The 27,231-nt window shown below is 42.9% G+C and overlaps 2 protein-coding genes across 3 annotated transcripts; one reads left to right on the forward strand and one right to left on the reverse strand.

Annotated features, from left to right (window-relative positions):
- Positions 1 to 2,348: 2,348 nt before the first annotated feature.
- Positions 2,349 to 13,260, reverse strand: zc4h2 (zinc finger, C4H2 domain containing). Its single transcript, XM_030110530.1, has 5 exons — positions 13,121 to 13,260; positions 12,031 to 12,202; positions 11,627 to 11,799; positions 3,910 to 4,072; positions 2,349 to 2,945 (listed from the first exon to the last, which is right to left on the reverse strand). The coding sequence occupies exons 1-5, from the start codon at positions 13,171 to 13,173 to the stop codon at positions 2,832 to 2,834; spliced, it is 675 nt and encodes a 224-aa protein (XP_029966390.1). The 5' UTR covers positions 13,174 to 13,260; the 3' UTR covers positions 2,349 to 2,831.
- A 3,327-nt stretch (positions 13,261 to 16,587) lies between these two features.
- On the forward strand, positions 16,588 to 26,593 carry LOC115398773 (moesin-like). Of its 2 annotated transcripts, XM_030105721.1 has the most exons (15): positions 16,588 to 16,705; positions 17,254 to 17,301; positions 17,529 to 17,612; positions 17,690 to 17,785; positions 17,919 to 18,041; positions 18,656 to 18,807; positions 18,909 to 18,992; positions 19,083 to 19,229; positions 19,402 to 19,498; positions 22,291 to 22,454; positions 22,607 to 22,737; positions 22,894 to 23,054; positions 23,367 to 23,459; positions 23,771 to 24,004; positions 25,920 to 26,593. In XM_030105721.1, exons 1-15 carry the CDS (start codon positions 16,697 to 16,699, stop codon positions 26,082 to 26,084), a joined length of 1,788 nt encoding a protein of 595 aa, XP_029961581.1. In that variant the 5' UTR covers positions 16,588 to 16,696; the 3' UTR covers positions 26,085 to 26,593. The 2 variants fall into 2 exon arrangements, with proteins under 2 accessions (XP_029961581.1, XP_029961589.1); XM_030105729.1 differs by lacking the exon at positions 17,254 to 17,301.
- Positions 26,594 to 27,231: the final 638 nt, after the last annotated feature.

The raw sequence follows: 27,231 nt of genomic DNA on the forward strand, positions 1-27,231 counted from the left end.
CTGTCAGGGTGCGCTGTCTGCGTTCTGTCGGCGGTGACAGCCCGCAGAGGCGGGGCTCCCGGGCCGGGCCGGGCCGGGCCGGGCTCCCGCGGTGTGCGCGGGCAGACACCGGCTCCTCCGGCTCCTCCGGCTCCTCCGGCCTTGGAGACGTTTATCAGGAGGAAGAAGACACAACCGCAGCCCCAAAGACTAAACACGGGCCGGAATGAGTGGCTTTAACTGGCCCGATCGCTTTTAGAGGCTCATCTGTCAACAGCACGTTTACGAGAGACCGACTGATCCACGGGATCAACAGTAATTAACTTTATTTATGAAGCCCCTCTCAAACGTTATTAAAGTGCTTTACAGAAAACAAATATAAAACAAGCCTGTGAAGAGGATAGAGATGCAAATATATCATAACACAATTACCTTTCCACAAAAGAAATGTGGCTGCAAAGCAAAGTTGTATGTTCATACAAAATGTACCTGTATTTCTACAGTACACCTGCACACAGGAGCAGGAAAAAAAGAAAATTTATTATTCCTACCTCTTCTCCAGCTATTGATTATCTTGTCTGTGGCCTCCCTGCAGCATCCATGAAAATTGTTTATTATCACCAAACCTGAGTTTTTAACTCCAATAACAGTTTATAACATTATATTGTAAAACATGTTGATGCAGTCGCCAGAGCTAAAATTCAGGTTGCATCTCTGATATGTAAAAACTACATATAATGCACTGCCAACGTTTAAATGTTGCATTTAACAGTTTTGTAGCTTTTTGTCTTTTAATCTGGGATACGTAAGGATGCGATGCAAATTTTAGCGAGAAAACTACTGAACCATGCGTGTGTGAGACATCAGGCAGTAACAGTAAAAACCTGACACACAACTTAGTGAAATCGAGTTAAAGGGCTACTTTCTGGTCTTCCAACTTACATTCACAGCACAGACTCTTTTAAAGACGGCCTGTAAAAGCTGACTGACAGCTCGCCAGTTTGATGTTAGAGAAGTTATTACAAAGTGTTGTAGATGAACAGAAGAAGAAAAAAACCCTCCCTGGACTGGCACAGTGAGCACAGCATTGGTGAAGGAGGCAAATCTTGTTATCTACCTTTGCCTTTGTGCACACCCACAGAAACCTTCAAGAGAGATCTTTAAAATCATTTGTTGAAATTTACTCGGTTGCCAATGAATGAGTGATTTATTGCTTTCTGGCTGTAATCTCTGCACACTCTCTTGCAGGGCTGGGTGCTTTTGTGGGAGCAGAAATCTCCCACAGCCCTCTAATGCCCCTCACTGGATTTGGGAGGAACTACTTGGCGAAGATATGCGGGTCACAGCAACCTGGGGTTGCCTTAGCAACCACTAAGGAACGTGGAGTTGCCCTAGCAACAGATGAAATGAGGGGTTACCCTGACAAAAACGCTACAGGAACTCATTTAGCGAGACCTGGCTGTCCTTTTTCAGACAGATAGCTACAGACATGTTGGGCGCAGTATTAATACAGCCAAAGACACAATGATGCTGTGGAGTCAAGCATATTCCTGCCTCTTTATTTCCAAACACTGATGAAAACCACCCATTGTTTACATTCACAGCACTGTGAAATCAGAATTAGAGGCACTGGGATATTTTGTAACACAATAAAAAAAAAAAAGACTTATCAGATACCCATGTGAGCTGGCATGTGTAAGTAAAAGTGGAGAGCTTTCAAACTAAGAGCACAGGGAGGAGTGCCGGACCAACACAATCCAGCGGCGGTGCACTTCAGGGATGATCACAAATAAACCTGTGAAAGATATTCAGAGAGGTTTGGGAGATGATCTCTTTGTTGTCGCTTGGCTTCTTCACAATATGGATCTTTCACCATCGGGAAAAGTAATTTTCCTTTAGAAGGAATGTGCATTTGTGGGATGAGCGGTGGAGTTGAGTCCATGTAAAGATTTAAATTTCTGCTTCTTTGAGAGATTTCCTTTGTATTTTTCTTTTTATGCTGATTATGTGTTGAACAATTTTTTTTTTTTGGTTTTTTTTTTGTGACAGACTAAATGGCCCTTTGAAACACACCTGCCCGCCCTGAGGGTGTGACGGCTGTTGGATCTTCATTAGATGAAAGAACTGTTGACCTGACGACGATCAAAGGTTGTCGATTACTACGCTTGTGACTTAAATACAAACGTGGAGTCAGTCAAACAGCCTGCAATCATGTCCACATTCACCCACTAAAACACCACGAATAGATGTCTGGGTTTTAAGTGTGAAAATAACAAGCAGACAAGGTTAGTAGAAAACCGCATTTTTATTTTCTTAACACTGTATTAAAGTTGAATACAGAAGACTATTCCAAGCAAATGAGTCTGGCCTTTTTCTTTCCCTCCAGTTTTGCTGTAAACATTAAAACAACACTGTGTTGTATTTAGCTTTGTAAATTCAACCTATAAGATTACATACTGGCACAAAAATACACAACGGACAGCCGTGGCTAGGAGCATGCAACGCGAGAAAAAGACGAAAATACAGTAAAATATCTAAGGCAATAAACAATAGCAACAGCATTGGGACAAATTCTTTTTTTTTTTTTTTTTGCATTATTGCATTTACATTGTTTAGGGTCTAGCAAACACAGTTACATAATACAAACACATCCGAAGCACCGATAAACACAAACAACTCTCGACACATGGTTCGACAAATTACTAAGACAGCTTGTTAAAGCAGGGGGGGCGGGGCGGAAGTGGTCCTGCTACTTCAGCCATGTAACCACATGTACAGTACACAGCTGGCGGGAGGTCGGGGAGTTGGACCAGTTGCTCGCTGAAGCTGCAGGTGTGAGTCGCTCCTGGGATCTACTCATCTGGCTTCCTCTTGGGCTTCTTTGGGTTGCGGGAGCGGCTCTTAGCCTTACATAACGGACAGATGGGAGCGTTCCGGTGGATCTGCTGGTGGCAGGACAGGCAGGCCTGGAACGGCAGGAAGCCAGAGCAATTTTTAAACAACCAAGCAACCAATAGTTTTTACCAGTTGGGCAAATACAGTAAGAAATTCACCCTACAACACAAAAAGCAACTTTGTGAAGATTCTGCATGGCAGCTCACCCAGTAGCAGCAGCTTCTTCTGCTCCATTTATTTGTAAATATTTAAAATCTTTGCAAATGTTTTCATAAGTTTGTGTCAGCAAGCTGGTGGTACAGGATGATTGGAAGATTGCCCGGCCACCAGCATGTCAGTGGAGGTTACAGCTATTAAGGCTGCAGTTTGTCTGCCTCCACACTGCAAATGGCATGATTGAGGCAGAAGGGACGGCAAACACGGAGCTAACCACTCCGCTTCAATCCAGCCCTCGTAGATGGACGGCGGCATTCATCCTGCTGGCAGGTATGCTCTCTCGGTAGCAGTGCAGTGGAGGGGACGGGTGCAACACGAGGGACTTTCAAAACTTTTTGAAGGGGACTTTCACACCTGTGGTGCAGCAGGACAGATGTGAAGCACCAAAACATCTGCATGGAGACCTCTCTGAAGAGCTCCTCCAGACGACACTGCAACGTGCAAAGTATTTAATACGATGGGGGCCGATGATACAGAGGAGAAAACGGTTATCTGATGAGCTCCACAACCTCGAGGGAACATTGTTTGGAGCCACACAAACATGTCAACAAGCTTAGTTGTCATGGAAACATGACGTCCAGCCAGTCGGTTGCACCAGAGCAACAAAAGTAGCCGTGAACACAAACTGACTGGGATCCATCCGTTGAGTTTCTATACCTCTTAACCCGTTTCAGGGTCACAGTTTGGCGTGCACACTAACAGGTGTGAAGGCACCCTTGAAGCCCGTCCTTGTTGTAAACATGGCTGATACGGCTTCCGAATGGTTTTGTCTCGACTCATTCCCACCGTCAGCGCTGATGGAGGGGGCTGCGGCAGTACCTTCATGGGCGGCGGTTGTTGTCTGAAGGTGGCCGTCTGGCGGGCGTCCTGCTTCCTGGACACCTGAAGCTGCTGCGCGGCGGCGGCCGCGGCGGCGAGCGACTCCGGGATGGCGGGCTCGTGCGGCTCTTTCTGCCACTCCGCTTTCTGCTTCTCGAAGTAACTGCGGGGAGCGAAAAGAAAGGGAGAGCGCCGGGCTTTAGCTGCGATTCTTTATTTGGGGCTCATGAATCACATCGCAGTTGAGATTACCCCATCCAGGCTGTCTGTGTATCGGGAGATGAGGAGAGGCGACGCCAAATAAAAGGGAGACTTAAATTGAAGAACATTATAGTGGAGCTAACACATCCTGATTTTTTTTTTCTTTTCCCATGTGTAACTCTGCGCAAAAGCACAGTCATTGTGAGATTGTTTGTCTGCATGCATGCAAGTGTGTGTGTGTGGGTGTGTGTGTGTGTGTGTGTGTGTGTGTGTGTGGAGGGGGGCAGGGGAGAGAAGGGGAGGGCTGGGGAAGAAATGTGGCCTTGGACTTTATGCCTGACTGGCCCATTTTCAAAAAAAAAAGTGATATCCCATTTCATTACACTCTCTGGTTCTTCTCAAAATAAGTCTGTGATTGAGCAGAAGTTTGGAACATTCGCAGACCAAATTTAACGTGTTACTTTTTTTTTTTTCTCCCCAAAGCCACAAACAGCAGAGCGTATTTACAAGAGCTCACAAAAAATAAATACATAGTCATTACATTAATGTAGAGCCGGGACTGCTGTTGTTTAGACGTGTTGTTTTTTTGTTTTTCCTGTTGTGAGGTGTGCGGCTCTCTTTTTTGTGCCGACACATCACCTCACAAAAGGATCTTAAAATCAAGCCGACACCCCGCGGGCCTCTGAGGTGTGATTTAATTTCCCCCCCTAAACTGCAGTCACACCTTCGGATATGATCACAGTGCAGCTCCGTTACTATTAAGTACAATTACTAACGAAACCAAGTGCACATAATGCTTTTAGCATCTCCCAAGACGCCATCGGAAATTAGGCCGAGTCTGAGGAGAGGCGAAACATGAAAAGAAAGAGGAACTCGGAAGAGCAACAAGTGAGGAGCCCTAACTTTTTAAGCGAGGCATACACTGGGGAAACATCAAGGAACGTGCCACTGAAAGGAAAGCAGAGATGACGACCACCTGGCAAGGAGTGAACTCATCCCCCCCGAGCCTGCACACAATTCACAGCCAAAGCAAGAAGAGCAGTCTGCCAAGCAAGCCCTGGTTCAGCTTTAAATCAGCTCAGCAAAGAGGTTTTCTCAATGACAAAAACAACAAAAAAAAAAAAAAAAAAAATGACTATTCATATTTTATTTTAATTCCCCGTGTGCTCTCAAGTTTGGAAGTTTCTTTCCCCAGAAAAGCGAGCTCTGCCTTCACCTCCTGACAGCCGCACTTGCAGGTGAGAGAGATCAGCGACAGATTTTTGGCAGAATCCATTCTGGCAAACAGGTTGTGCATGGAAAGAAGCTTCTCTGATGACAAGTCCTTTCCTGCAACGTGCCCTCGTGAAACAAGAGCAACATAAATCAGACTAATTATAAATAATCCGATCACGTGTCACGGGGCAGAGGCCGCGGCCGAGGCTCCTCCCACCTCGGCGATGGCTCATGGCACTCGAAAAGCCGGTGCTTTGACTTCTGGAGATACCAGAGAGTCTCGGTTCAAAGCTAGGATAACCTTCACCTTCTTCAACCGTGAGTCACACTGTGAGCTGCACAGCGCTCGGAGCTGGTGCTGCTGGGAATCTGGACTCCCCGTCCTCCCCTGGTCCCACACCCACCCCCACCCATCCCATTCGCCCCCCCCCCACACACGCCTCCAACAATGTGGATAACAGGGACTTTGTGAAGCCTGAAATGGGTTTCCTCCTCACCAGCAGCTTCGCTGGTTTCTGAAGCAAGAGATCCTCGCCACATAGAGGGGAAAATTTATTGGATTCCATTTCTTAAACCGGACCAGTTCCAGAATCAAATACCTTTCTCTTTAAAAGTTAAATCCTTCACGGGTCCTTCATAATGGCACCAGGACAAGCAAAGCAACCACCGCGGATTTAAAACGCAGTTTTTAGGATTCATTAGTGCTGCTCTGCTTAAAAGCAGGGGCAGTTGACTTGAATCTATCCATCCATCCGTCTTCTATCCCAACTTTATTTAACTTTGGGTCACGCGGAGCTGGAGCCGGTCCCGGCTAACTGAGCGAAAAGGAAACGTACACCCTGGACAGGTGGACAGTTCATCACAGAAAATTAATCACCCGAGCACACACATGCACGCACGGGCAATTTATAGTCACCACTTAACTGAACATGCATGTCTTTGTTGGAGGAAGCCAGAGTTTAGACACTTGCGACTGCTGAGCCGAATGTATGCTGTCGAGTGAAGGGATGAATGAAGATTAGCGGGGGTTTTGGGAGGGGGTTTCCCTCTTGGTGGTCGTATTTTCTTAGGTTTTGGCAAATGCAGAGTTAAGAGAAAGAGACAGGGAGTGTGTCCGTGCAGGTTCTCATGTGTCAGGAAAGAGGCATTTCAAATGAACTGAATGGGGTCAACTGGACTCAACTGAGTAGTGGAAGATGTTTTGATAAAGTGGCTTCATTAGTTCAAAGAAAAAAAGAAAACCTAAGGCTCTCCATTAAGAAAATCTGTGTTCTCTCATCTGGGAGGTGGTTCTGAGCTTTGTGGCTTTTTTACAGTGGAACACTGGCGCAGGTTTGTTGGTATAAAATTCTGTTTTGTGTTCATCTTAGCTTGAATCCAAAGATGGTTTTGGAAATCTACAACTTTTCAAGCTGTCTTTTCAAATTCCCACAAAATGTTTGGAGGTGTTCGTTCCAAAACCTGCCAGAAAGATGTCTGTGCATGTTCTCATTTGTCCAGGTAAGAGCCATGTGAAATGAATGGAATTAGGTCAACTGGACTTGTTTTTTTGTGTCCTGGAAGACGGTTTGTACCTTACGAGGGCGAGGGACCGTGTGTGTGTGTGTGTGTGTGCGTGCATATGCTGGTGGAGCTCGCCGCGGCATTAATTAATTAGCAAGACGAAGCCTGAATTCAAACACTTTGACCTCCGTGCAGTTTGGGGAGAAACTTGCAGCACAACACACTATTTCTGCAGCCTGTTTCCCGTGAAAATAAACTTAAATAATGACTATTAAAACTGTGCGATGCGCTGTCTAAATGAGGGATCAAATGTTACACCAAACTAAAAGCAGAAGCACCAATCTTCAAGACTTTTTTTCTCTCTTTCAAATGGCGTCTGGATAAAATGTCAGCGATGGCAGAATTTACCTCCGAAGAGCTGCCACTCAAGAAATGTATCTGAGAGAGAAGGAAGACGCCGAAATCTCTCAAACAATCCAAATCTTTGTAGAATGAACATATAGTTGAAACATGTGACCACCACCGATATCCAACACAACAAAATATAGGATTTCTATGAATTTAATATCATGACTTTAAATGCACCAAATCATTTTTAATGAATTTCGTTGGAATAAAACACTTGCTAACAAGTTGTACTGGCATTTAAGCGGCATTTATTGTTCCGTGCTCAGACAAAGCTGCACTACCAATGAGTATTGACTTTATTTTTGTTGTTTTTTTTTGGTTTGTTTTAGCTTCAATTCTGAAGTGTAGCTTCTTTTTTGGGGGGGATATTGTTCTTGTTCGGTCAGTTAAACAGTGGCAATGAAGGCTTATTATGGTAAAGCAGGAGCAGGAGGAGTACAGAATCTATGGTAACTGATAATAATGTGTAAGCCATTCGGGTGGACAGCTGAGGAACTTATACAAAAAGAGGCCATTTTAGCCAAACCAGCACATGGCACTAGCAGGTGTCCCTTTTAGCCAAAATCTTCAAGTACATCACTCTTCTAGTGTTCAGTTCTAATGGTGAAGAGCCAGCTTGAGTCCAACACGATTAGTTACAACAGTTAAAAAGCTTCAAGCATCAATTGTCACATTAGATTTTTTTTCCTTTTTAATATTGGGATTATTTTTCACTCCCAAAGTTTGTTTCAACGGTCCTGACTTACAGTTGTTACTGTGTGAAAAGTCATGTTTCTGGCACCAGATGACTCATAACGAGCGTCTGAAGAATGCAGAATCACTCCGGAAGCCTTGCAGTTTCAGCAGGCAACAATCAAGTAATGCCACTTTTATGAACAGGGCGGCATTAATGAATTACGCAGACGCCCTCGCTGCAACTTTTTGTTCTTAATTACTTTTTGCGTCTGGTCCGAACACCGGACCGACTGGCAGGGCGCCACGTTTCCATCACTGCTCAGCGCGACGTCGTGGGGAGTGCCACGTCTGTGACGCTCGCGGGCAAATTCCGCGCAATTTTTAAGGCTTTCATGCAGCACCGTTCCACCGAGCGAGCAAAAAACTTTTCTATAAAACATCCACCCAACACGTGATAAGCAGTCCATCGCTTCAGCTCTTGAAACCTGGCTTGGCTCCAGTTATTGGCGCTTTCCTTCGCCATCTTTAATCTGCTATATGTTCTGGGAGCCGTTCAGCAGGCCGTGGGAGGTACAGCACTTTAGCTGCAACTTTTGGGCACCTGAGGCAGCTGGGGCACACCACCCTGGTGCAACCGACTTCCCATTACGCTGGCGTCACAGCCAAACGTGACTGCTGCGCTCTAATCGGCCCCAAAACTCAACTGGGTCAGCCTAAACACGCGAGGTGCGGCAAACATCAACCTCCAGCAGTCACCACATGAGTCGAGCGCCTTCGAGGTCAAGTAAACCCTGCACATCTCAGCAACTGTAACGAGTTTCTGCGGATAACAGCGACATTGAAAAAAAGTGAAGTGTTCAGTGAATTATACATGCCAAAGCATGTTATATGGCTCTTATTAGGAAACGGATGTAGAGAGGTGTGGCATTACATTGATACACTAATTACAGTCAGTTAGTGAGCAAAGAAAAAAAAAAAAAAAAAAGAAGAAACTCATGTCTGTTGCCAAGAACCACAACTACAGTTTTTAAATATACAGTTCAAATCCTGTGTTTTCCTCCTGATCTTCGTTTGGATGAGACTACGGTCTCCTGTTGTGTATACAGAGTCAAGCTTGAGGTTTAAAAACACTGGACTATTTTGATTTGCTGCCAGGGATTAGCAGGTTAGCAACGGACACCCAGATAGTTTAACCTGGCCCCTGTGCCTGTTGGTTTGTGATAACAACACAAATCTACACCAGTGCTATGATTGTCGTGTACGTACACATCAACGCAGTGCTGAAATAGCCCATCATGCAACCCTGTCTGAATCCAGAGCTCTCGCTGTCGTTACGATCGTAAATACTCGAGTAACATCCCATCGGGATCAGTCATTGAGTTTCCTCGGACTCCTTTTGACAGTGCGTCCTACTGAAGTACCACTCACATCGCCATTGCAAGGTATTCAACATTTCACGGCCGAGCAAGATCCAAATGCCAGTCAGAGTTTTTCGTGCAAACGTTACATCACATTTAAATTTTAGCACCGGCTTGTCTTCTGAAAAGAATTAGCTCCATCATGTTGACACAATTCAAATCAAAGGGTAGGACACATGCATTTGCCTTTGACATTTGAAAGATATGATGCCAATGTGCGCTTCGACACGTCTTGCCAAAGTGCCCGACTGTTATAACCCAACTTGGTCTATCATGTCAACAGCTTTCTTTGAAGAATTTGGCGGCCATACAAAACCAGCCAATAAATCAGCTCCGTGTCATAAACTGCGGGTCTCCCCATCTATCAGCAAGAAGGCAATAAGACTATTACGCGGATATTTATAACTATGCGCATGATTGCATGCGTCATAAATTGAGCGTTTCAGTACTTTGGTCAGAATGCACTTTCAAGTCAAGGAAATTGTAAAAAATGAAAAGAAGAAAACTACAGTGCTGACAGTCCCCAAGACAACTGCACCGTCTGCCGTTTCTGTTGTCTTTTTGGCTTCCATACAATCATCTTGGACCTTGACAGTATAATTGCCGCATAAATGGACTCTGTACCTTATTTCAGATCCATAACCACTAGTGTGGCAGTTCCATAAATACAATACTGGTGCACTTTGCACATTTCGAAGCGATATTAAAATCTATGAATTAAAAAATTAAAAAAAAAAAACATCAGTACATTTGATTTGGGAAAAATGCCCTGCTTTCGTTAAAAATACTCTCCCAATGACTCGCACTGCCCCCATCTCTCTCTGTGAGTTAATTAATATCTGTTTTCTTAGGATCTGTCAACAACACATCAACTGAATTCCTCTTAGACTTCTTCAAATTATGAAGCTCCCAGACTGTTGCCTGTCCTCTCTCCGTATCTGAATATTTGGAGGCAGTTTGTGAGAAACACAAGCCAAAGCCATTGGCTTTCGTACATGCCCCCTTCTGAAACCATTTTCAATTACTTTCATCTTGAAAGATAACCTATTGTTGAGAAATTACAAAGTTGGATTCACTTGTTGCTCCATCGCAGTGAGCAAGAAAGATGGAGTGAACCGAGTCTTGATCACCAAAGTTTGGAAAACCAAAGTTTACTAAAGCACGTTTATAAAAAAAAAACAAAAACAAAAAACTAAAGCAGTGAGTCAATCAATATTGACGTTTAGTTATTCTTTCCACAATTCATTTAAGTTAGTTACATTGCCGTTTTTCCCACGTCACAATCAAATATCTATTTTCTGAATGTATGTTTAAGAGTTTCTTTAATTTCTTTTAATCAAAAGATGGATCTTAAGAGATGAGCGATCGGTGTGTCATTATTCATCTTCTACCTACATTCATCTCTAACTTCGGGCTACAGAGAGGAGCTGGAGCCAATATAAGCTAACAACTGGTAAAACGCAGGATAGACTTTGAACCGGCTGGCAGTCCATCAAATGGCAAACAGAGCGAGACGGTTATGTTTTAAGCTACAGACAATTTGGATTCAAACCTACACCGAACTATAAATCAAAGTCCAAAATCTAACGAGGAATGAGACAAGGTGCACGACAAGGTTCCATTATTGGATGTCTTCTTTTTTTTAATCTACACGGATCAATAATCATGGCTGACCCCGCAAGTCTGATAAAACGCTGAGCTTTGCATCATGCTCAGTCTGATCTTGTGGCTGTTTTTTGTATTTTCTTAAGCTACATTGTGTGAAGGAGCATCGAAACATCAACAGTTGCTTTCATTAGTCTTAAATCCGAAAATAATTCCAAACATAAACCCTGGCAGGGATAACTGGATTGGGGTAGTCTGTAAGATGCTATCATTTTGTAATTTTACACTTTCTGTTGCGTATGAATAGCATTTGCATGGCACGGTAATGCAGTCAGTGAGTGGGACACAATGTCATTACAATATTTTACAGTGATGTCTCATTGCATATTGACAGCAACGCTGAAAGAAAACAGCTGATTGTGGTGGTGTGTGAGAGCTGAAAAGAGAAGTGAATTATCTATATATTTCCAGTGTAGCTCCAACAACACGATTTAATTTCTCTATGTGTCAAAGATTGGCTTGATGGTAGCCAGAAAAAAAAAATATCGAGATTTAAAGATGGCATAGAACATACAGTGTAAATGTAAACACTTTATCTAAGAACATCTGTTCAAAAGAAATTCAAATGACTTCTTATGTACTTTGTGCGTGTGTGTGTGTGTGTGTGTGTGTGTGTGAGTGTGTGTACTGACTCCAGGGAGAGCTTCTCCTCCTCTTCGTTCAAGTTGGGGAGCCTGTGCAGACCTAAAGTCATCCTGAGGGCATCGACATGCTCCTTCAGGGGTTTGTACTCGTCGTGTAGGCGGCGAGTTGTTTCAAGCAGCTTATTCAGGTCATTCTCCGACTGCTTGATAGTGCTCTCCATCTGAAAGGGCAAAGTGTGATGTCTGAGGATTACTCATGTATAAACTCCAGTATAAACTTTAAACAACTGCACCTACATAATAAATCACTTCTGAAGTGAAACCGAACTTGTCAACAAAATATTTCTAATACAAATGCACAGTTTTACATCATCATTAATAATGCTTTTGTGAAAGCTAATCTGTAATTTGGTGTCTGTATTGAATATTAAACTGAGAGCAGTGTCCCTCACCACATTGATATCTGCGTGGATAAGGCGCAGTTCCTCCACATGAGCCATTTTCTCTTGTAGAAGGAGATCCATCTCTTGTTTATACTCTTTCAGATGTTTCTCCTCGGACTCCAGAGCCTCAAACTCAATCTTTAGACGGGACTTAATCTTCTGCATCTGGATGGTCTTATTCCTGCATTAAAAAAAAAAAAAAGCTGTTATTTTCTGTAATCTTACCTGGTTGTTCAAGTAACAACATTCATTTATCCATTAGTCTTCCATATTAATCCAATTCCGGAAATCTCCCCAGCAAGATACACCATGAACGCTTTACAAATAGAGACAGACAGCCACACACACATTGACACTGACAGGCAATTCAAACTCGTCATGATTTATTAATCCTTGTGGGAAAATTCCTTAATCTGCATTTACCCATCCTATTTACTTATAGTCAGTGGGACGCCACACTAGCTGAGGGTCAAAGACTTTGTTCAGGTGACCAATACAGCTCAAACACATATTTCTGAATTGTGGGGGGACCAGATTACCAAGCCATGTACAGACATGGAAAACCTGTAACCCTCATCCAACACAACAAAACATGTAAAAATGAAAACACTCAAACTCTGTTTATTCTCCACCGGTGCAGTTTTGCAGTATTAATTAGCTCAAATGTAACCTCATGTTAGCTTAATCACTGTAATAACTTGGGAATAAATTGCTTCTACAGTGTAAACAAGCTGGAGCGTCTGTCCCTGCGTTCTGAATGACAGGCTGCTAAGCTAGGTCGCTGCCTCACAGACAGCGCACATCTGGCATTAACATCTGGAATATTGCTGCATATGGACCTAAACTTTAGCCTGAGTGTTACTTTGCCACATTTAGCCTGTCTGCAGCCGTGTCAAAGAAAACCAGACTCGAGACGAGAACAGCACGATGCTGCTAAAGGAAGCATTCGAGGCAGGTCGGCTAATATTAGCTAGCTCAGTAACAAAAGCCAAGCCAGGGCAATAAGTCCCGGCCGGCTAATGCTAAGCTAAGATAACGTTCCTCGGCTCGAGCCAAACATCTGGCAGATGTTCGTGCCGCTCGACAGCAGCAGCCTCACCGTATTTCCAAGATATTCTCCAGCTTGCACATTATTTCTTGTTCGTCCGCCATGGTTTCGTGGCCCCCTGTCGCCCCGGTGGTCTCCCCCAGTGAATAAAAACACAATAGAGCCACGAGAGCGCGCACGCCAGCACGCGCCCGCGGTGTGAAGCCGAGGCTACGTAGGAGGAGCGCGAGGTGCGGAGCAAAGTGTCCTACCGCCGCAGACACCGGAGGAAGCGGCAAATAAACACTCGAAACACATTAAGATCGGTATCCGCGCGTTATTTTTATATCTGCGGACATCGGGGCTGCGCCAGCGGGGGTCAAATAAACACCGTGATCGCGCGAAGTGACAAAAAGCAACACAATTTACACATCAGTCAGAACCAACGCTACATCGCTGTCAGAAGTAACAGTGTAGGCTCAAACTATCCGCTGCAGGAGGAGCGCATGTGCTTTGACTCTGTGTAGTCATCACGCTGGATGATTGTCGGTGTTGTACTACTCAACTTGAGGCTATTTAGAGGGCATACAGAGCAAGTGAAAAAGGGCAAACTAATTTAAAAAAAACCTGAGTCTTAAACCATTAAGATTGTGAATTACATCAATAATAATAACATATATAATATTACAAATATTGAGTTTTTAAAGATGAAGTGTTCATTTGGCTGCTCTTTTTTTCTGTTTTCTTCTAAGAGCCCCCACAAAGTCACTGTAACTTGCTCTTTAGACTTAACAGCAATAAGCATGTAATAAATGTAACCTGGTATTATTATAACATTTTTCCTTTTAGTATGATTGTGATCCAAATACTTTTGGTATTGGTGTTTTTTTTTAGCACACTTGTACTATTTGATTTATTTATTACAGTTGTTGAAGCAGTTTTACTACATAAGAGCTGCACAGTCGTGTAATGTGTAGCGATCTCATCTCATAGCAATTGTTTTCTCCAGTTATATTTCCTCACTTAAATAAAAACAAGCCTGTTAAAAGGGAGTTTTCCCTCTCCACCGCTGCTTGTCTTGCTCATGTGGAATTTCCTTTTTTTCCCCTTTGTAAAAGTGCCTTGAAATGACAGTGTTGTTTTTGACACAATAGAAATAAAAATGAATTGAACTGAATGCACGTGACCTGAAATTGCTGCGAGGTGTGAGTGTGTGTGACTGTCTCTGAGTTTGTCCTGTGATGGACTGGCGATCTGGGTGTACCCGACCGTTGTTTCAGCTGACATTGGCTCCAGTACCTCTCAACCCTGAACAGGATGGAGCAAAGAGGATGGATGGCTGGATGAACACTGTCTTTAATGTGTGCAGCTACTGCAGATCAAAACCCCAACAGCTGACAAAGACATGGAAAACATGCGAAAGTCAAATCCCAATCATCACTTTTTTTTTTCTATTTATTTAATGCATTCTTGACTTCTTGAGTATTGCCCTTCAGTGTATTGCCCATGGACACGTTGAAAAAGAGTGTGTGAGCTGGGAATCAAACTAGCGATGTGAGTTAAGCCAATGCTACTCAGAACTAAAACTGACAAAAAAACCTCTGAATTCCTCTGGACATTGTTGAACCTGATTGCTTATGGCATGTCTGAATAAACAATAAATAAATGCAACTTAAGTGATAAAAATATAATTTGGGTGTCTTTTTAAAATCCTTTTTCACTTTTCTGTGTATTCAGGCTTTCTGATCTTGTGATTCCCATCAGAGTTTGTCAGCAATCACCCTGGTTGGAGGATGAACAGCAGTTGTGTGTTCTCTCGCTCGAACGAGCATCTGATCGGCACATTAAAGTCAGCACCAGCCGAACATTGACTTCACTGGAATATCAGTGGATATAAATCAAGAAAAAACTGTTCTCTTTGTACTAAAGGTCAGAGCCATAAATTTAAATCTCTTTTGGCTGTGGATGGAGAGAGGAATTTCAAACGTTTCATCACATTTCAAACATCAGAATACGTAGTTGTTGTTTTTTTTCTTCGTAATGTTATCAAATCCTTTAACCGAAAAACTGTTAAAAGGGACTCTGAAATGAAATCATAATTAGTACAATACTTGAAAAAATAGATGCTTTCATGTATTTATGTGTATTTCTTTGGAAAATATGGAAGTCAAAAGCAATATTGTAGACAGTTGATCTACACCTTTCCAAAATGATTGGGTGTAAAACGCAAATGCAGGATGCAATGACTTGCAAATTGCATTAAACCCATATTTTATTCACATTTAGAAAAAAAATATGCTTTCATGCATTGATAATCGCAGTTTCAGATGTATCCATTTCATAAGCATTGATGCATCCAGAGACCAGTCAGGTTGTTTGCTCTTAAACTGATAACAAGCTGGTTGGTTCATCTCTTTAGTTTGCATGACAAACCCTGAGTGGTTTCCAAAAAAGGGTCTCACAATGTTTATTCATCTGAAGATTTTGCCTCAGTCCATTTTAAATGAGCTCATTTTTTGATAAAAGAACAAAATTCTTTGCAGTGGCTTGTTCTCAGCACAGCAAGCTGGACCGGTGGATTGCATGGTAAAATGTGTGCACAGAAATTAGAAGGTATTCCTGAACCAGTGCAGTGGTTTCCAGCACACAGTTGCACCCGCGAAGCCTCAGAATCGCTGGACACTCCTTCATGGTGCCGTTTCACAACTTTAACACTTACATTTTGTGGACTAGTCTCCTCTGGTGGTGCATTGATCAACACTCATACCTCAAAGTGAGAAAATCCTTGATTCAAATCCAGGTTGTATGCACCCTGCCTTCACGCATAATCAGCTTGGATCAGCTCCAGACTGTGTGACCCTGAATTTAAATACTAAAGCAGTATAGAAGATGGCTGCCTCTGTAAAATGCTCTTTTTCTACCAGAGATTAAAAAAAAAAAGAAAAACCCTCCTGTCTGTTAACCTATTCGGCAATCAGATGCTTCTGCAAGTGTTGTTTTTATTTATTTATTTTTTCCAGCATTTTGTCACTGTCCAACCTTTCTGGAAAAGTGTTTCAACCATTAAATTGAAAATGAATATCCAGCAAGTGGTTAAAAAAAAATGAAAGGGAAGAAATTTCAGATTTATGGGTGCATCAGATCTTTTCAGCCTGTTTTTATCTACAGTGTCCCAACAGTATTGGAATAGTGTCATAATTAAAAACAAACAAGTAATCACAGTATGACACAGCAACTTAAATACAAACTGAAAGGATTATTAGATTAGCAGGGAGCGCTGGAGCTGTTGCCACGACTGGAACATTAAGTACCACCCATACTCTTGATTTGTTTTCTGCCACAAACAGATCGGAAACAAAGATCACACACGTTCTAAACAGGTGTTCCACCATCAGAACACTGTAGAGTTCAGAGGAAAAGTGTCTGCAGAGGGGAGAAGGCTGCCTCTTTAAATGATGTGGGCCAGGACTGCCATTGGATTAACTGAACAACTTGGGAACAATACAATGGTCCATTCTCACTCCACCATAATCCTTGTAGGTATTGCAAGCAGTTTCATATGACTCTGCAGAGATAAGGCTACTCCAGGCTCCTCTCTGAAGAAGACGACGAAGAAGAAGTGTTTCAGCCGCAGATTAAAAAACACAAATGTCAACTGTAAGTATACATATTTCCTTATACGTCGTTATTTCTTCTGTAACTTCAATCCCTCTTTCTTTAAAATTAGTAAACCTGCTTTCAAAAGAAGAAAAAAAAAGCTACAGGATCATATTAAAGTGTTCTTCTTCAACCTGATAAGTGCCTATCAGTTTGTCATGTCTAGTCGCCAGTTGTTTCCAACTTGGTGCCTTGGTGTTCCTGGGCTTATTGCAGAGCTGTTGCATTATAAACAAAACAGTTGCAAAGTTAAGCTTTCCATCCTCAATTGCATGAATATTCATTGAAACAGTTTGTTCGGCAAGGCTACATTATTATCGTTTCTATTATTATTAAAATGGGCACTAATGGAGGACTGCTTTGCTTAGCACATCCTGGAAAGATTTGCGGGGAATGGAGCAAATACTCCTCTTGTGTTGCATTTTTCAACGATTGCAGGTATAACGCTGTGGCTGCTTTGACCCGTGGTTAGCACTAATGCATCACGGAATGAACCCCATGTTCTCGGTTAAGTCTAAAATACTGTGGGCTTCATCTTTTGATTGTAGTCCCCACCAACCTCTTGCGATTGGATGCTCCTGGTTGAACAGAAGAATGTAAGAAATACTCTTTTTGGTCATTTTGCTGTCAAAAAAACCCAACAATTTAGCATTTTTCCAAAGAACAAACAACGTTATTACTAAATTGGAAGTGCTCCTCATCTTTTCTGCTCACCCAGCTGTTGCTCTGCATGTGCCTTCTTTCTTCTCCAGACACACAGATGAATGATTCTCACAGATATTTTCCCCCCCTTGTGATTTACCATGAGTCTTTCCTCCGGCAGATAAATGTCCGGGTCACGACCATGGATGCGGAGCTGGAGTTCGCCATCCTGCCCAGCACCACTGGCAAACAGCTTTTTGATCAGGTACATCTTACATGACAATCGCACAGGTGCCTGGACAGATGAGAGTTGAATTGTGATGCATTTATTCATGTATTCAGATTGTGAAGACCATCGGACTGAGGGAAACGTGGTTCTTTGGCCTCCAGTATCATGACAGCAAAGGCTTCTCCACCTGGCTCAAGCTGAACAAGAGGGTGAGCAGGACGTCGTTTACGCACCTTCCCTTGATTTCATTAAGATGTGATTGTTCAGCGTCACTCCATCAAGGCCAGTTAGTTTGTATTCGTCCATCCTGACATCCCTCTGTGGTGCTGGGGTGGACCTCAGGTGACCGCCCAGGACGTAAAGAGGGATAACCCTTTGTTGATCAAGTTCCGGGCCAAGTTCTACCCCGAGGACGTCGCCGACGAGCTGATCCAGGAGGCGACGCAGCGCCTCTTCTTCCTGCAGGTCAGAGATGAGTGCATTTACCGGCTTTTTAAAAAGGGATTGATGTTTTAAATTGGCACCGCTGAGACACTGAATCATAATGATGACCATTAGTCGCTGTAATTCATTTTCTGAATTAGGTGACTTCACATGTTTTTTATGCAGTGAAAGGGATTTGCACCCTTTTAATTTTTGACTAATGTCATAATTACCCAGACACAGGCAGTATTTGCATAAAAATACCAACAGCAATAACACTGAATTCCTATTAAAAAGAAAAAAAAAAAAGCATTCAAATGTGGATCCATCGATTGAAGTCGGGCTGTCTTGTGCAGCGGTGCCACCCTGCAGGTGCAATAATGAATGAAGATTAGCAAAGTTAAGAGTTGAACTTGGGCTAACAAGTGGTGGGGGTCCCGCGATGACTCATGGACGTATTGTTAAACCTTGTGGGATTTTTCATGAAAAATATGTCCGGGCACTAAACAACACTTTATTACCCAGAAAACTCTTTGTCTGTGAAACTCATAACAGCCGTTGTCGACCGTTAGAAACCTTTGTTGCTGAAATGACACACAAGATACAGAGATTTGTGTGTAAAAACATGGTTTCCGTGTGTTTGCTTTGTGGTTTAGGTTAAAGAAAGCATCTTAAATGATGACATTTATTGTCCGCCTGAGACTGCAGTGCTCCTGGCCTCGTACGCCGTCCAGGTCAAACATGGGGACTACAGGAAAGATTACCACGTTCCAGGATACCTCTCAAGAGAGAAGCTGCTGCCGCAGAGGTAGACCGCTCCGCGCATTTCAATATTACCACAGTTCAACTTAATCCCAGCGTAGGTTATCTGAATTTTAACTTGTGGGTCCGCTTTACTGCTAAAACCAGGGTTTTGGAGCAGCACAAGCTGAATAAGAATCAGTGGGAGGAAAGAATCCAGGTGTGGCACCAGGAGCACAAGGGAGTGCTGAGGTACTGAAAGTCTTACTCCGAGAAGCACTTTTGCGTCAAAGCACTTTTTTGACATTCAGAGTGTGGTGAAACTGTGCCGCGCAACCGCAGGGAGGATGCAATGGTGGAGTATCTGAAGATAGCGCAGGATCTGGAGATGTATGGGGTCAACTACTTCAGCATCAAGAACAAGAAGGGGTCGGAGCTGTGGCTGGGGGTGGATGCTCTGGGACTCAACATCTACGACAAAAAGGACAGGTGGGTCGCAACCCATGAAGCTCCACTCTTTGTGGATGATCTCTTGAAAATTTTTGATTATTTTGCTTTTTATGGCTCAAATGTGTGACGATATGAAATACTGAGACAGGATTACATGATGAAATCAACCGTACTCTCCAAACCAATTGTAAACTGAAGCATTGATTTACAGAATGACCCCAAAGATCGGTTTCCCCTGGAGTGAGATCAGAAACATCTCCTTCAATGACAAGAAATTCCTCATCAAGCCGATTGACAGGAAAGCTCCAGTAAGTGAACTGTAAACATTTGTAGCGTGCAGACCGCTGGAGTGTGGCCACGCTGTTGTTGGTGGTGAGCGTGCGTGGAATTGTGTGTGAATCAGTAGAACATCCTGCCTGAAAGCTGCTAAAACATGCTATATACGTGAGATCCAGCCATTATTTAGTGTTGATACATCCCAGAAGTATTTCAATATCAGGCATTTGAAGTTAATTGTGTGGGAAAATCAGCTTTCTTATCCTGATTCCTCTGAAAGTAGTGTCATTGATTAAAATTTAATTAAAAAAAACAGTATCCAATAAAATCAACACCCTGTATTAATTATTTTTTATTATATCTCATGCAAGGACAGTATATCAAATGCAGAAGGCAAGAACTGTTGCTGTAAAAAAAAGCAAAGAACAAAAGAAAAAGTTGAGTAATGACTTAAAAAACACAATAAAGTCAAAAGGCAACAGGTCAGAAACATAATTGAGGATAGAAAAGGGCATCTGCGAGTGCCAGAGACTTTTAGGAGCACCGATGAGGAGGTCATTATTCTGTGAAAGACTTCACAGCTTGAACCAAGCGCTCATCATCTGCTGTACATAATACTGCGGAACCATTCAGTCAGTCCAGAGAAATCTGTGCACAGATGAAAAAAATTTAAAAAACAGTACTGGACTGACTGATTTGGAAGATGTTTGAGACATTGAAAACAGATATGATTTGGAAGTCACTGCATGGAACACACTGGATAGAATAGAACAGAATACAATAGAATAGCTTTAATGTCATCCATATGATGGAAATATGACTAGAAGCCACTGATCGGAGGACCAAGAAAAAATTGAAATCAGTAATAATTACAGGGCTGTGTGGAAGGTCATAAAATCAAATGAAATGGAATGACTATGGCGCAAAGTAGCTATATGTTATTAAAATGCATTTATTTTTAAGATGCAAAGAAGCTTTTTTTCCTTCAGATCAGTGGTGTGAAATACAAAAATGCCTCATGGCCTGCAATTAAAAAAAAAAATCAAGATTTCCAAAGAAGATAAAAAATTTAGCTGCTGTATCAAAAGATAAGAGAAAATTAGGTTTATTACAAACCACTTTGTAATGATGCATAATGGTTATCTATAGATTTAAGAACGTATTCACATTTTATCATATAAAATTTTCCTTCTCCACTGGGGATTAATAAAGTTACCTTATTTTATTCTGTAGTCGTGCTCAAGAACAGCCTGAAAATGTTTCCAGGTCTTATTTTTGCTGAGCAACATTTAAGTTTCTCTCAAACTTGACTTTATTGTCACCAAATTCTGTCACAGAGCAGCGATGGAGAAGTCAAACACAGACGCAGGCATAGAAGGAGGAACAAAAGCTGCGGCCCACAAAACAATAACAAAACGCCGCAGTCTGAACAAAAATCTGAGGAGGAATTGAATCTGGGGAAAACAAAACAAACACAGTGAGGCAACGAAACAAAACTGAGCGGCCAGCAAGGACACAAAGACAGACTGGGACACACACGCACACACACACACACACACACACACACACACACACACACACACACACACACAGGTGGAAACAATCAAAAGGACCAGTCAGGTAAACCACATAAAGGGCGACTGGAAATGGAACGGCCAGCCACAATACGTAAAGAGACAAATAGTAAATATCAAACCAAAACATGAGCAGACAAAAGACCCTTGTAAAGCAAGACTGTTCCTGACGAGACCAGACAAACCAGAGAGGTGTCAAACATATGGCCCGCAGGCCTAAAACGGCCCACCAGATGGTCCGACCTGTCCCGTGGGAACGTGGAAATATGACAAAGACATTTTTAATCGTAGTAACTGCTCTTTCTGGTCTGTTGACACTGGGCGGCTGTGATGTTAAATGAAATAACAGAAAAGCTTTTTCTCATGGTAGACCATTTCAATATCCTCAGTGTGAATTTGCTTCAAAATGACAGGGTGAATATTCCACAAACCATTAGGAAGCGTCAGGCTTTTACCAACATTAGCATGAAGAGAAATGAGATTGTAGATAATTTACAGCAAAAAATTTAAAGGGTAAATAAAAGAGAAATAGAGGACATGGTTTTTTAACATATTTTATTTTACAGTATTAGGGGTTATTAGTTCTTTAATACTTGCCTCACAGCGACGATGCCCCCAGTTGAAGACTGTTTGGGGATTCTCTGCATGATCTGTGCATCTGTGCATGGAAATGGTCACTCTGCAGTGACCAGAGATGTGGACGGTCTGTCTCTCTGTGAATGGATGGAGGCAGTATGTATGTTTTCCAGGGTCTCAACTTTCACTTGTGAAATCAAACAAACCAAATATATTTTTTTTCCCACCTTGATGGTATGCTGAATTAAAAGCTTAACTAAGCTTAACTCATTTATAGATGCTTGTGGAGAGGATTAAGTAGACATTCCTCCTCCAGTACCTAGAGTGCTCATTATCCAAGCATTAGCCATTAGTATGCAAACATCTGAAGAACCATATATATGATATATATGGCTGTATGAGAATAACTGATCATTTTTGAAGTGAATAGCATAAGTTGCAGGAGGTGTTAAAATGAGAGCAGCTGCTACTTGATCTCATTTATGAACATGAGTTTGGACCCTGAGTCCAAATTGGATTCAGGTTGCATGCAAAGACTTGAGGAAAGTATCCAAGAGTTTAAAAAAAATAACTTACTAAAGCCTCCAAATCAAAACATTGCTCTTAAGGTGTTTAAACTTGATGTGAACATGGAGTCTAATAAATCAATGATGACTCTGTCTGGTTTGTTGTAGGATTTTGTTTTTTATGTACCTCGGCTTCGCATCAACAAACGCATCCTGGCGCTGTGCATGGGGAACCATGACTTGTACATGCGCAGACGCAAGCCCGACACTATCGAGGTGCAGCAGATGAAGGCCCAAGCCAGGGAGGAGAAGAACAAGAGGCAGATGGAGAGGTAAAGAAGGAGAAAAACTGTCACTTATTTATTTATTTTACAGTTTACTGTGTGTTCTCTCCACTTGAAAAAAGAGCTGTCAGGAGATAAAGTTTTTTTTCCCTCTCTCCCTTATCCTCCACATGTGTATTTATGCACAATTCTCCTGTCAGGGCTCTGCTCGAGAGTGAGAAAAAAAAGCGAGAAAACGCCGAGAAGGAAACTGAGAAGATTGCTCGTGAGACCATGGAACTGATGGAGAGATTGAGACAGATTGAAGAACAGACAAAGAGAGCTCAAGATGGTCTGACAACTTGATTCTTTCCTATTAAATAATATTAAAAGAACTGCTGGATATGTTAAAAGGCTTTTGTGATACGGGGACAGCTGTAAAGCTTATAGGATGTTGGTAGGTTCGGGTGTGCTCGAGCGCTCGTGTGTGCTTGTGTGTTTGTTTCAGAGCTGGAGGAGCAGACTCGCAAGGCGCTGGAGTTGGAAAAGGAGAGAACAATTGCTCAGGAGGAGGCCGAGCGCCTGGAGAAGGACCGTAAAGCTGCAGTCGAGGCCAAAGCAGCCCTGCTACACCACTCTGAAAGCCAGATTAAGAGCCAGGAAAACCTGGTAGTCGTGCACAACACACCAATACACCGATGCACTTACATTTCCCCTGTGATCAGAGTCTCGACCATCAAATGTGACGTTTGAAGCAATTCAATTCAGTTATGTTGTGAAGTTTTGCTCATTAGAAAGAAAAAAAAAATCAACATTTTCTGTGTAAAGACATTCACTACAGCCATGACGCTGCTTGTAGAGCACGCACACGCTCGCACACACTCGCACATCCCTCTGCGGCACACTTACGGAGCACAATGACCTTTGATCAGGTGCACTCTTAGCTCCACTCTCTGTCCATTTGTGTCCATGCTTGTATAGGCCACTGAACTGGCGGATCTCACCTCAAAGATCTCCCAGCTGGAAGACGCCAAGAAGAAAAAGGACGAGGAGGCAAAGCGATGGCAGAAAAGGGTGAGAGCCAAGAAAAGGCCCATGAGGGAGATAAAGGATGAATCAAACATGAGCACAGAGGGATCAAATCGCAGTCCTGGAAAGCCATAGTTGACGTGCAAAGTGCATGGGAACCAAATCAGCATACAAATATACCACTTGTATGAAGTGCTCTCATTCTTTGGTAGTCCTCCAGTGATGATTTTCCAATCCTGCGATGCATATAAAATGTTAAATAAGGGGATTTCACATTTCAAAGGAGGACTGATCACTTTGGTGTACTTTAATATGCAGCCTCTGTGCATCAGCGTGTGTCTTCGTGTGTTTTTTAGGCGATGATGGTGGAGGCCGATCTGGAGCGAACCAAAGACGAGCTGAAGACGAAACTCATGGGGGTCCACATCCAGGATCCCGTCCACTCTCATATGCACGAGCACGACGAGACGGATGAGAGCAGCGCCGAGGCGAGCGCCGAGCTGACTTCCCCGGGCATGGTGCGAGATCGAAGCGAGGAGGAACGAGTAACAGAGGCCCACAAGAACCAGAGGCTGCAGAAGAACCTCAAGGTACGATTAGACGAGCGGAGCCAGTTTCTCTATTTGACTGATTTGCTTTTTGTCTTAATCACCTCCTAGTCAGAGGTCATGTTCAGCTGGAGGCGAGCAGTCCCGGAGCTGTCTGGGAGCTTTAGAGAGCGCAGATGAATGAATTACTAAACACCAACACTGAACCAAAGTTAGATGGAGAAAGCCCTGGACATCGATTCCAAAAACACTCTTATTCAAACAGATCTGGTCCTCTGTAACGCATTTCAAATAAATGCATCTCTGAATAAAAACATACAAAAGGAATTGTTTAGTTGCAAGGGTTTATAAATGGCACATTGGATTTAATAAAATTTATTGTAATTGGATTGGATTGATGGTGCAGTGGTGAGCAGTCTCTCCTCACAGCCAGAAGGTTTGGGTTCAGGACCTTTCTGCATCGACTTTCGTGTTGTTTCAGTGTGTGTGTGAGTGTGTTTCCTCCCTCCAAAGACATGCACGTGAGGTTGATTGGTGACCCTGAGTTTCCCCTTTTGGTGTAAATGTGAGTGAACATTGCTGTCGCTGTCTCTCTGGTGGACTGGCCACCTGTCCTGGTCGTATCCTGCCCTCGCCTGCAGTTAGCTGGGACTGGCTCAGCGATCAGGATAGAAGATGAACTGAACTAAACAATTGTTCTTATTCAAGTTAGGGATTGGTCAGTCATCTCTGCTTTTGGTTTTTCAGTGAAAATATCTCTGGTAGCACTACCAGGTCGTTGCTGTGAGAGGGTTACTAGTGAATATCAGGCACAAAGTATGAAGATGTTTAGGTTTTGTAATTGTGAGTGTTTTGGCTTGTTTCTTGAAGCACTGGGATTCAAAGCACATGTGGCTGCTTACAGCACAAAGTCTCAGAGCAGACAGATGATGAATATTGATCTTCTGTCCAGCTTTCCCAGCACGTCTCTTCAGTGGTTTTTGGATAAGTAACTCCTAAAATGGCTGTTTTGCTGTAAATACTACGTAGATCCTCCTTTACTTAACTCGACCACAAAACAATATGACGCACTTTGTAATCTGACACCTTTCTATCTGAACTGGCATTGACCCCTGAAGCATTTCCAGCTCCAGTAGCTTGTGTTGGGTTAGATCACAGAGATTTCACTCACCGCGTGCATCAGGTGGTTAGCCGACCCTCTTACTGGTTTACCACTTTGGCTTGTTTCAACCACAATTCAAGGATGCTCGCCGCTGCAGCAGTCTAGAGCCGTTTTTCTGTTTTTAACATGTCAGTTTCAGTAGGAAAATATTCACTTCCTGCTTGAAGTTCCCCGTCCATCAACAGGCGTCATGATAATCAGTGTCGTTCACTTGTTCTGGTCTTAATGTTCTGGCTGATGACTGCAAACAGTAAACAGCAGTGTAGTGTTGAGTGACTCGGCTCACCACACCCACCTGCGCTGGTTGCTGCTCCCTTTCCCCGTTTCCTGTGGTCTGCATGTGGTCTGAAAGCCACGTTTGCTCCGTACCTGTGCTTAAAGATCTGTGTGTGTTTTCATGCAGCCTTGCCTTCGCTGTTTATGGACGCTGTCCTATAGAGAGGTGCAGTTTGCTGCAAGGACGGCAGCCTAATTACCTACAAAAATGGCGTTTCACCAGAACTAAGTGCACTTTACATAATTAAACATTGTTGCATTTGTGCATTATCATTCTTTTGGTTTCATTCATGCTGCAGATCTCATCCGCGGTCTCTATCTCTCAGCCAAAATGAGATATGACGTTGTAAAGATGACTCAACACAAAAATGGCCTTAATAATGATGGACAAAAGAGTGTTTGCAGATGGGATTGAGGGGAGTATAGGGGGAGAGGGGTAAGGCTTCTGAATAGTCTCCCAGTCTCTGGCAGGAGGATTTTGTTCACTGTGTGTTTGTGCTCTTCTTTTTTTTCTTTCAGTTCCTGAGCTTTGAGCTCTCTGAGGCTGTGGATGAGAGCAAAAAGACCCCCAATGACCTGATCCATGCCGAAAATGTGAGGGCGGGCCGCGACAAATACAAGACCCTGCGTCAGATTCGTCAGGGCAACACTAAGCAGCGCATTGATGAGTTTGAATCCATGTGAGAAGGTGTGCTGCTGGCCCACCTCGCCCGAGAACAAGACGCTGAGAAATTTTAGAAGTGTGGGAGAAGATTACCACATCAGTAGCTTTGTAAATGAAAAAAAAAAAAGTAATAGCAGCTCGAATTTGACAACAAATTATATTATATCTCCTTTTATTATTTGGTGATTTTTAATTCCATTACGATTGTAAACAAACAACTGTGGAATTATGACTATCTGTCGAAAAACCATTTAAGTTTCTGAACAAACACAACCATTCCCAGCAGTGTTACATATACAAGACTACAGGTTATCATTGTTGTCAGTTATATTAAAAAAAAAAGTTGAAAGCTGTCCTTATCAATCTGATTATACACGACTGCAATTTCACTTTTTTGTTTTGTAATGTTGATTAATTGAAGCTCTGACATTTAAGTAAATGGGAAATCCTGCAGTGCTTATCTCCAAAATAAAGAAGCCCAGTGTTGCGTGAGGTATGTGCCAGTTATCGATGCATTCCTGTCTGCCTGTCCAAAACAAGGAGACAAATAAATAAATAAATGCACTCTGCAAGACAGTCCCTGCCTGCATCTTTAATCACTGCACTTGTTCCTTTCTCTCTTTTCCTCCTTGAAAAAGTTTTTTTTTCTATTTTTTTAGATTCATCATCGTGATATTTCTTCTCCTTTTATTGCAGTTTGGGATATGTTAATAGAAATGTCATTATTTATATTTGTCTTATATTCCTAGTAGTCTGCAGTCTTATCTGCGCCCTTCTCCCGTTGCTGATAAATCACATGCTGTCCCAAAAATAAACAGATGAAAGTACAGCATGACCACCGGAGCCTCCGCTTTCCCCGCTGCCGCGCTCGCAACTGCGTTTTCACATGAAATCAGGCCTCATGAATACACGAGAACGCGCCTGCGGGACTCACACGAACGTGAAAGTGTTTTGTTTTGTTCCTCCTTTCCGGTGAATTTGTCACTGTATGTCAGAGTGTGTGTGTGTATATGTGTGTGTGTGTGTGTGTGTGTGTGTGGGGTGGGGGGGGGGGGGGGGGGGGGGACGGACATGACAGCAGCCTGCTATAGTAAGTCGCCGTTATTATACTGTATATTCACGGTTCCGTCTCGCGAGATTCGTCTCAAGTTTCCAGTCGGTATAATA

The sequence above is a fragment of the Salarias fasciatus genome, chromosome 2 (genome assembly GCF_902148845.1).
Source record: "Salarias fasciatus chromosome 2, fSalaFa1.1, whole genome shotgun sequence".
Lineage (NCBI taxonomy): Eukaryota > Metazoa > Chordata > Actinopteri > Blenniiformes > Blenniidae > Salarias > Salarias fasciatus.

What these genes read in the sequence shown, in the direction of transcription:
- zc4h2 (XM_030110530.1), bottom strand. Translation starts at nt 13,173, where the DNA reads ATGGCGGACGAACAAGAAATAATGTGCAAGCTGGAGAATATCTTGGAA. An exon ending in GAGAATATCTTGGAAATACG is followed by an intron (nt 12,203 to 13,120) that starts GTGAGGCTGCTG and finishes TTTTTAATGCAG; the next exon opens with GAATAAGACCATCCAGATGC. An exon ending in GAGGAGAAGCTCTCCCTGGA is followed by an intron (nt 4,073 to 11,626) that starts GTCAGTACACAC and finishes CGCTCCCCGCAG; the next exon opens with TTACTTCGAGAAGCAGAAAG.
- LOC115398773 (XM_030105721.1), top strand. An exon ending in TCCTGGTTGAACAGAAGAAT is followed by an intron (nt 17,302 to 17,528) that starts GTAAGAAATACT and finishes TTCCTCCGGCAG; the next exon opens with ATAAATGTCCGGGTCACGAC. An exon ending in ATCTACGACAAAAAGGACAG is followed by an intron (nt 19,230 to 19,401) that starts GTGGGTCGCAAC and finishes ATTGATTTACAG; the next exon opens with AATGACCCCAAAGATCGGTT.